Here is a 10,354-nt window from a genome sequence, read left to right on the forward strand (position 1 = left end):
TTGTTAACTCTGGTCACTTTTTTAGTATTAGAGTTTGTGTGTTTCCCTTCTTTGAGGTGTGCTGGTGAAGGGTCTCTAGATGTTTGAGTTATTGTGGTCATTGTTGGGCTCCAGTGCTTTCTTTATAAAAAAAACATCATTATTTCTCATTACTTAAATAAAAACATGATTTGAATAAACTTGTCAGACTTTCACTGAGGAAATTGTTATGGCATATTGTTAGTGTATCCTTCACACCAAAATACTATTGCATAATTTTGATTATTAAGGAGCTCAAGAGTTTGTAGGGCATTAGGATGTCTTAACTTGAATATAAGATTGAGGATCTCTGGGAACAGAACTGAGGCCCAAGTTACTTTAACAATGTTTTTATGACTCCACACTGCCTAATTTTCTTCTCTGTGCAGGAGAATATGTCGTCATGACAACTCACTTTCATCTGAAGAGAAAAATTGGCTACTTTGTCATCCAGACCTACTTGCCATGTATCATGACTGTCATTTTGTCACAAGTGTCTTTCTGGCTTAATAGAGAATCTGTCCCTGCCCGCACAGTCTTTGGTAAGTGTTGCCTTATGGATAATGGGGGGGTAGAAGCACATTCCTAGTCAGAGTAGAGGTAAGAAAAGTGGAGGAATGAACTCCTGCTACAGATACAGGATGTTGTCCAAGCCCAATAGCAGAAATGGCATTGTCAGATGCACCATTCATATCCCTACTCCTTTGTTCAGAATTTGGTTGATTGAAATCTTAGCAGAAAGAAATTGACTCCTTAGTGAAAAAATATGTGACTTTAGTGCAGAGAGTAGAAAAAAATTAAGGGTAGAAAATCAACCTGAAGACAGAGAATTAGATTGGGTTTTAAAGGTATTTTTTTTTTCATTTTAAAATTTATTTTATGTTTATGGGTGTTTTGCCTATGTGTATGTATGTATGTGCACTGTGTGCATGCCTGGTACCTATGAGGTCAGAAGAGGGTACCAGATCCACTTAGTACTAGAGCTATAGATGGCTGTGAGCTACCATGTGGGTGATGGGAGCTGAATCCAAGTCCTCTGTAAGAGGAACAAATGTTTTCAAATGCTGAGTTATTTTTCCAACCCCTAGGAACAACTTTCTGTTTACATTTATGACTTATTGCATCTGTTCCAGCCTTTTGAGAGCATGAATTCACTGATGTAGAGGGAGGGGGCTGCTCATTTTTCCTGGCCACCCAGCCATGAAATAATCACACAGAAACTGTATTATTTAAATCACTACTTAGCCCATTAGCTCTAGCTTCTTATTGGCTAACTCTTACATTTTAATTTAACCCATCTCCATTACTCTGTGTATCGCCACATGGCAGTGGCTTACCGGCAAAGTTTTGGCATGTCTGACTCTGGTGGCAGTTCCATGCCATCTCTCTCCGCCTTCCTTCTCCCAGCATTCAGTCCAGTTTTCTCCGCCTGCCTAAGTTCTGCCCTATCAACAGGCTAAGGCAGTTTCTTTATTCATTAACCAATAAAAACAACACATAGACAGAAGGACCTCCCACACCACACTGATATTCAGTAAAGGCTACATATACACTTTCAATTGTTTCTTGAACAGTATATAGAATAAGAGAAATTTACTTCAATATGAGGCTACTTATATCTAGGAAGAAGTTTGCATGCCACTGGCCTCTTTTTCCTCAGAGACTTAAAGCATACAAAACATTTTATGTCTGTTTTTTCCACAGCAGGTTTTTGGAGGAAAAAATTAAACCTTTCAGGCTATTGAACTACTGGGGAAACAGAGACTGTGAATCATACAGTAAGATATACTAGATACCCATACAGAAGGCATTTCTGCCAATATCGTGAAGTTGTATAGTCTTACATCAATAGTAAATGATGTTTCAGAGAGAAATAGCTGATTGGGTCAGCTGTAACAGGAGAAAGCAATGGAGAGAGAGAAACAATAAGAAAGGTACAACATTAGTGAAAGTCAAGAGGGAAGTAGTACATGGCAGAAAATAGTCACGTGGGCTAAAGGTTCACTGCAAAGTTTTGAAAAATATGGGTGGAAGTTATCTGTTAGTTCTGTGCTCTACTTTGATGTTAACTGAAATACAGGAAACATAAGCTTTATAGGTGTGATTAGAAGTGGCCATTATTAGACGGAAAACATGATAAAATATATGTATAAAAATTATTTTCAATAACAAGTGGCTATTTAGCTGAGTTACTAGTTTTGGTAAAGAAGTAGCTGAATTTAAAAATATAAAAAAGGGTGCTGAGTTTCAACACTGTTAAGGATTATAACTAAATCTGTAGTATACTAAGTAATATCATCCAAAAATTCATCTCCAAGTGTCTGAGATGTGGAACTATGACAATATATGGTGAAAATGAATCTCCAGATGTGTTGCAGTTAAAGACTTCCAGCTGGAGATATTATTCTGCACTGGTCAGATATTTAACTACAGAAGAAAAGCGTTGTGATAAAGGAGGCAGGCCAGATTGGAAGATGTTCTGTTGTTGCCTTATAGGAAGAAGAAAGGGCTCACTAGCAAAGAAATGCAATTGGTGTAACTTGAAAAACTGCAAAAGGCAGTAGATTATTATTATTGTTATACTAGAACCTTTGGAGGAAGTGGGGCTCTGGTCAAGATTGACCTTAACTCATTAAAACTAGTTTCAGGCTTATTATGTAATCTGTAATTATAGGTTTGTGGTGTTTTAAGCCACTAGATATGTGATAACTTGTTACATCAACCAGAAGAAATTAAGACAAAATATCATTCCCACAAGTCCAATACCATTAATGGTTGTGACCTCAATATAAGAGAACATTAAGAAATTACACATAGTATAGAGAGATAATGTGAAAGCATTTTGATTTTGGCCTGAGCTATGTGTAAAATACAGGCTTCCATGAGAATTTATTCTTTTTATAGTTTAAAATGGGCTCATACTAATTCAGAATTCTTATTTGCAGTAACTGCATTATGAGAAAACCTCCAACTTGAAATGCTAATTTAAAAATTAAATACAAAGATCCAAGGATAGTCAATATCTTCTTGAATAAGAACAGAGTGGAAAGACAGACCCCATAGGGTTTCAGAATGATTAAAATGCAACAGTCATTAAGGTAGCATTGTTTTGGTGTAAAGAAAAAAGTAAATGAAACACTACAATGAGCTTGGAAGTATTCTCTAGTATATGGAAACTTGATTTACCACAAAGATATCATTGGAGAGAAAGAATTGAAAGTTATTCATAGACTTAAATACCAAAATTAAAAATATGATGCTCTTGGAATAAAACAGAAAAAACATACAATGTCCATGTATCTTGTGGAATATGTACTTTAACTTTGTAAGACTTGGTCAAACATTTTCCAAAACGGTTGTATCATTTTACATAAACCCCCTAATCTGGATATTCTTCTCTTACATATATAACCAATTGAAATGAATAATCTAATAAAATACATTAAATAAAAGCACTTCCACAAGAATGTTCATATATTTAATTCACAAAAATGCATTGATGACTAGCCACACAGTGATATAATTGTATACATTTCTCCAAAGAGCTCAGATATGAAAGATATTTTGTCTTATTGTAAATGAATTATGTCACAGAAATAAAAACCTGTAAGATTATACATGTTGGAGTAATCGGAGACTTTCAAATAGCCCTGATGAATATTTATAAATAAAAGAAATCAATGAGGAAAAATGTAGGAGAAAGACTGGGGGAGGAAGCATATTGGTTATCGTGGAACTTGAAAATATAAATAAATAATCATTTATTTAAACATAGTTGAGTTACCCCTGAATGGTGTGAGCTCATGGACTCTGGACTAATAGTTAAGGAGCCTCATGGGTGCAAGCTAGGCCCTCTGCATGTACGTGACAGTTGTGTAGCTTGCTCTGGGTGTAAGGTTCCTAGCAGTGAGACCAAGACTTGTGCTGACATTTAGCTGCCCTTTGATGAAACTGTGCTCAGTATGTAAAATAAATGAAAAAAAGTATTATCTAAATAAAATAAGAAAGATAGATTAAAAAGAAAACACCTAAAAAGACAAAAATGAAATGCACAGAGAGAAATGACATGAGATTCACTGAGAAGGCATAATACATTAGAATGACAGAAGGAAAAAAATTACAGATAATAGCTAGCCTAAAACTGGCCCTATCTAAAGAAGGATATAAAGTTACAATTAGAAGGAAATCTATAAGCCCTAGCAAGATGAGTTGGAAGAATGCAAATTTGTAATTATTATTAGACTTTCCTATGTCCACCAATGCCCAGTAGTGGTGCACGCCTTTAATCCCAGCACTCAGGAGGCAGAGGTAGGTGAATCTCTGAGTTGGAAACTAACCTGATCTACAGAGAGAATTCCAGGATAGCCAGGGCTACACTGAGAAATCCTGACTTGAAAAACCAAAAAAGAAAGAAAGAGAAAAATACTGATGGCTGTTCACTAAATGAAAGGAAAAAATCTTAGTAGTAATGTTGAAATTATTAATAAAAATAATAAATAAATGAGTCATAGTAAGTGTATGAAATTATAAATAGTGGCAATAACTTATAAGGAAAATACTGTGGTCTAATGTAATCTATGTAATTGATATGGAAAAAGAAAAATTATTCTATATATTTTCATTATTATTGAAAAATATCAATTAGCATAAAATTTTCATAAATCGAAGGTACATAGTGACTAGGAATTGTTTATATTTCCTAGAACTGGTAAATGTACAACTATTTTTAATAAACTTGGCAATGTCCTATAAACTTAAACATATTCATACCATATAACCTTGCCATTTCATCTTTAGGTATTTATGAAGAGAAATGTAAGGATACTTACATAAATACTTAACACAATTTGTTTAGACATTTTATTATGTGTTGAATATTGGAAACATTCAGATGCCCATTTATAAATAATAGATGAACAAATTAGGTTACACTAAAACTATGGACTCATCCTGAAATCAAGAAAATTACTCTCAAGATATATGAAACACGAATAAACCCAAACTATTACACCAAATGGATGTATCCAGACACAAATGAGCACATACTGGATGATAATGCCATGAAACTGGGTGTGGGGCTGAGAGCAAGAAGGGAGTGTAAGATTCATAAACGAATCTTGAGAAGTCATGTTGGTTCCCCTCATCATGCAGTTTAGTAGAACAGACACATCTTAACAAGTAAGTGTACTAGAAGCACTGATAGGAAGCGAGGAGGTCAACCAGTTCTACCTTAGTCCTTAAATAAGAGCTTTCTGAACCAGTCTTAAAATAGAATCACTGTAAGACTGGCTCTCTTTTTAAAAGCCAAGACACTCTATGAAGTATATAGAATGCTTAATTTAGAGCCCCCACAACTCTGATCAGCTAAGAACTCTCCATAATGTAATGGATCTAATTAAGTCTTAAGGGTTAAAGTTAAAAAACTCTCCATTGAGATAAGATACAGAGCATTTGTGCTACAGTACATTTGCTATAGACATTCTTAGGCAGACCATGCCCTTGCTCATAGCCATGAATGAAATGGTTTATTTCTCACATAAGGCTCTATTTCCTTTTTCTCAATTTAATTTTTCTGAGAACTTCATATATAAGTACCAAGTGTACTCCTTTCTTGGTATATTAGGGTTGGTGAGGTTCGAGTCTATTATCAGTTGTTTTGTTTATAAGTACTAACATTATAGCTTATCCTTGCATTGTTTAAGCTGTATTTTTGCAACTCAGCTCTGCTGCTAAGTTTCTGCAAAGGTCAACCTTTAGGGTCTTTATTACAAATTCTTATCCAGTCTAGATTTTCATGTATACAGCATATGTGCAAGTAAGGAATTCAAGGGAGCCACACCAGAGAAGAGCTAATAGAGCCAGGGACTCCTTTTGTTGCCTTATTCTTTAGCATCCCACCCCATCAGCATTTCATTCTGTGCCCCCACTTGATCCATGCACAGATTTCTCATCTTCCTCAGCTTTTCAACAAGCAGAATGAGATTGTGATCATTTCTCCTTCAAATCTGATTGAGTTTGGGAATTTTAAAGGCCCAGATCATCTGATACTCACAGATGGGAGAAATAAGGCACAGAGGGATTAAAGGAATTAGCAAGGTACAAAATGAGTGTCAGCCAAAAAAGTTCTAAATCTACCAAAGCTTACAAGATATAGCTCGGTTGCGATCTAGAACTGGATGCGGCTACAGAAACATGTCCCATAGTAGTTTGTTTCCTTATCAGAAGAACCAGACTGAACTCTGACCTATGCTCTGAACCATGGCCTCAGTTTCAGGCTTGTCAAACGAAAACTACCAGGGCTGAGAGAAAGGTGAGCAAAAGTAGGACATGAGGCAAACATTGATCTCCATCACTCTGGGGATGAAAAGATTTTTCTTGGGTCTCCACAGGCCTATCCTGGAGATGAGGGAGTACATTTTTTCTTCTTGTTGGCTCACAGAAAGAACACTGAGATTCATCAGTAGGCTGATCATTATAGGAAGCTAATTTGGCTCAAAATATGTCTTTCTAATTTAGAAGTCCTCTTACAATAAAACAGGCTACTTATTCTTCAGCATAAATGCTTAGTCAGAGACTAGGGGACAGCAATAGAGGTACCACACTGAAGAATCTAATTCTTATGGCAGTTGGAATAAAGTGGTTCCTAGGTTGATCTATCTGCCCTTGACATTCTGTACAATTTACTTTAAAAACAGACTATTACTTGAAGCAAAGGGGAAGTATATTTTATTACAGAAAAATACATCAGGCTACTCCACAGACAACACAAGCTAAGGGGTCTACTGAGTGTGGTGAAACACTTCCTTTCAGGTGGGAAGTTGGTTACCTTATCAAGTACACTGCCAGTGTCTTTCAGTTGCAACTGGCTCTTGACTTTTCTCTCCTCAGGTGTCACCACTGTTCTCACTATGACCACCTTGAGTATCAGTGCCAGAAACTCCTTACCTAAAGTGGCATATGCGACGGCCATGGACTGGTTCATAGCCGTCTGTTATGCCTTTGTGTTTTCTGCACTGATTGAATTTGCTACTGTCAACTACTTCACCAAGCGGAGTTGGGCTTGGGAAGGCAAGAAGGTACCAGAAACCCTGGAGATGAAGGTGAGTTGCAGTAAAGGAAGGGCTGGAAAGCACTTCCTGTGAGATCTGGATTGGGACCAGAAGTGAACAGCCTGTAGCTCGCAGGAACTGAGCAGGGCTATGTGCTACTCACTGGGGTCATCAATCCAATTTTCAACAGGAGTGCTTCTGGCAATCTGGAGTTCAAATAGGAGCTATGAAAAGAAGGCTAATAGCATATAGGGTTTATGTCTTGTTGTGCTGAGTCAAATATAAATGTGGTGTGCTAGGCTCTGGGGGCATTGATAGAGAGCTACCCAGAAGCTTGGAGTCTTATCTACATCTGAAGAATAGTCTCCAATAACACTTCTACCCCTCACTCTCTGATTTGCATTCTAGTCAAAATGAAATGAAATGCTCATCATTAATTCCAAGTCTTTGTGTATTTTTTATTCTCTACCTGAAGTGTTTTTTTTTTCTTTTTGGTAAAGACCTACTCATTCTTCCAAACCCAACTAAAACATTACTTTCTCTGTAGAACCTATTAGGAACCATGAAGACAGATTTGGCTTTCTTGTATGTGAGTACTCTTGATATTAAAATAGTTAGTTGTATTAAAAGTAATTATTTGCCTCCTTGCTAGGGCCTTGTCTTCATCTTGGCAAAGTAGCTGAATAAGAATGAAAGCTGAAGAAATGTTGGCTAGATAGGTAGATATATAGACAAGATAAACTCACTGGATTAATAGGAATTGTCCATGATTCAGATCAAATATATCATCATTCAATATTTTGAAGATTTAGGTATCTAGACCTAATTAAATTATATAGTATTCTTAAATGAAAAAAACTATATTCCCTCCATCTACAATAGGATTTTTGCTTATTTTATTGTTATAGTGTCTCTAGTTTTTTATCTTTATCCTTGCCATACATTGACTCTTCTATATATTGATTTGTCATTTATTATCTAAGAATGTTAACTTCATCTACAAACATAAGAAAATTGGTGTTCTTATCCTACTTCACACACTCTCTTCTCTATTCCTTGTTCAACTTTGTACTAGTGATATTGAAGCTTTGCTAAATTTTATAATATTAATACCACTTTATGCAACCATAGTTCCTATTGGTATTTAGTCATAGTTTTTACATGTAAATGTGATATTTTCTTAAATATAAATATACATATTTTCCTTTAATTTCTTAGTTATCTCAAAGCTATTGTATAAAATATTTAAAAGTATCTTTGGAACCATATTTTCTACTTTCTTGCATATGCAAAATACCCATCAAATGTCTTTGTATTATACTTGTGGTGTTGTTAAGTTTGTAGTTCATATCTTCTTTCTCTAAGACTTTATAGGATTCAATTGCTATTCTCGGTGCTGGCACTGAATACTATCCAGCAATAGAGCCAACTTGCAAATTTCTCATATCATAGAATACTTGGTCTTATGGTATAGGCTTCCATGTAACTATATGCTTCATTTGTGAAATCTACTTGCTTTACACTACATGGTCTCATAACAAATTTCATTAGTGCTCTGAGAGTTTCATTCAATATGTTTTGAACATTTTCAGCCCCCTGTTATTTCTCAAATCTACCTTCCCTTACTCATCCACCCAATATTTTTGTATCCTGTTGTTTTAAAACCCTTTAAGACCAATTTGTACTGCCAAATACTCTCAGTTGTGTGGTCTTCTTCAAAATAGGAAAGGAAGGAATATTTTGAACTTCTTTTTATGAAGCCACTATTACCTGATGGAGGTCGGTCTTGTATCTATTTTTTGTTTTCATTGGTTAATTAATAAAGAAACTGCTTGGCCCTCTGATAGGGTAGAATTTAGATAGGCAGAATAAATAGAACAGAATGCTGGGAGAAAGAAGCTAAATCAGGAGTCGCCATGATTCTCCCACTCCAGACAGATGCAGATTAAGATCTTCCCTGATAAGCCACCTCATGGGCTACACAGATTATTAGAAATGGGTTAGATCAATATATAAGAGCTAGCCAATAAGAGGCTGGAACTAATGGGCCAGGCAATGTTTAAAAGAATACAGTTTCCATATAATTATTTCGGGGCATAAGCTAGCCATGCGGGTGGCCAGATGCCAGGGACGCAGCCCCACCGCTCTTACCACTACAATTACCCTGATTCCAAAACCAAAGATTCAATCAAAAAAGGAAAACATTTTAGACCAAAAACTCTGGTGAACACTAATACAAGAAAAAACTCAATAAAATACTTAGGTATAGATGGACTTTCGTTGTTCTGTCAGCTCTCAAATAATGATACAGAGACTTTTATTAACTATAAATCTTGACTTTAGTTTAGGCTTGTTCTTGACTAGCTATTAAAGCTAAATTAACCCATTTATATTAATGTGTGTTCTGCCATGTGGCTCATTACCTCTCCTCAGTACTGCATCTATGATGTTTTGCTGGCAAATTTTCCACATCTTAGATTCTTCCCCCAAGTATCTCTTTCTTCCCAGAAGTCCCGCCTATCTTCTCCAGTCTGACTATTAGCCATTTAACTCTTTATTAAACCAATTACAAGGTACCTTAGATGGGTAAAGTAAAACAGAGACACATCTTCAAAGTGAAAAAATGATTAATTATCCCACAAAATTTCTCCCCTTTCATCTAAAGAAGAAGGAAAGGTTTTAACTCTAACACAGTAAAATTATATACAATAAGAACAGTTATTAGGTAGGAATTACAATATCCAGTCCATTTGTATTTGGCAACTCTGAAGTGTTTAAAGACTATGTATCTATCTAAAATACATGAGACGAAGCAAAGCTTATTTATGTCTACATATAAACCCTCACTACAAGTTTGATTATTATATTGCTTATTCTAAAATGTTTATAATAGTAACTTTCAAGGACTAGAACTTTATACTACAATTTTAAATGAATTGCACAGGTACAAAACTTACAGTATGTTATAACAAAAACAACCTTAAATTTTTATCAATATAAAAAATCTATACCAATGTAAAATATTCGAGACTAGTAGTAGCTTTTTAGTTTAAAAGTAGGTTCAAGTAGGTTCAATAAATTACCCTTTTATCCTATCATTTCTATATACCTCCTTTTTCACTAGATAGGAGAGAAAGGTGATGTCCCCAGTTAGTTCCATGGGCAGCTGAGGATAGGGAACCTGAAATGACCCTATCCTATAGCAATACTGATGAATATCTTGCAGATCACCATAGAACCTTCATCTGGTGATGGATGGAGATAGAGACAGAGACCCACACTGGAGC

General features: G+C 35.5%; 1 protein-coding gene across 2 annotated transcripts in view; it reads left to right on the forward strand.

Annotated features, from left to right (window-relative positions):
- Positions 1-10,354, forward strand: part of Gabra3 (gamma-aminobutyric acid type A receptor alpha3 subunit) — a 271,578-nt gene that overhangs the window by 238,915 nt on the left and 22,309 nt on the right. For both annotated transcript variants that reach the window (XM_013354470.2, XM_005369171.3), the window contains exons 8-9: positions 408-560; positions 6,907-7,118. In XM_013354470.2, the coding sequence (XP_013209924.1) occupies positions 408-560; positions 6,907-7,118 (365 nt within the window). The remainder of the gene's footprint in view (positions 1-407; positions 561-6,906; positions 7,119-10,354) is intronic.

Source organism: Microtus ochrogaster, unplaced genomic scaffold, assembly GCF_000317375.1.
Source record: "Microtus ochrogaster isolate Prairie Vole_2 unplaced genomic scaffold, MicOch1.0 UNK45, whole genome shotgun sequence".
In the NCBI taxonomy this organism is placed as follows: Eukaryota; Metazoa; Chordata; class Mammalia; order Rodentia; family Cricetidae; genus Microtus; species Microtus ochrogaster.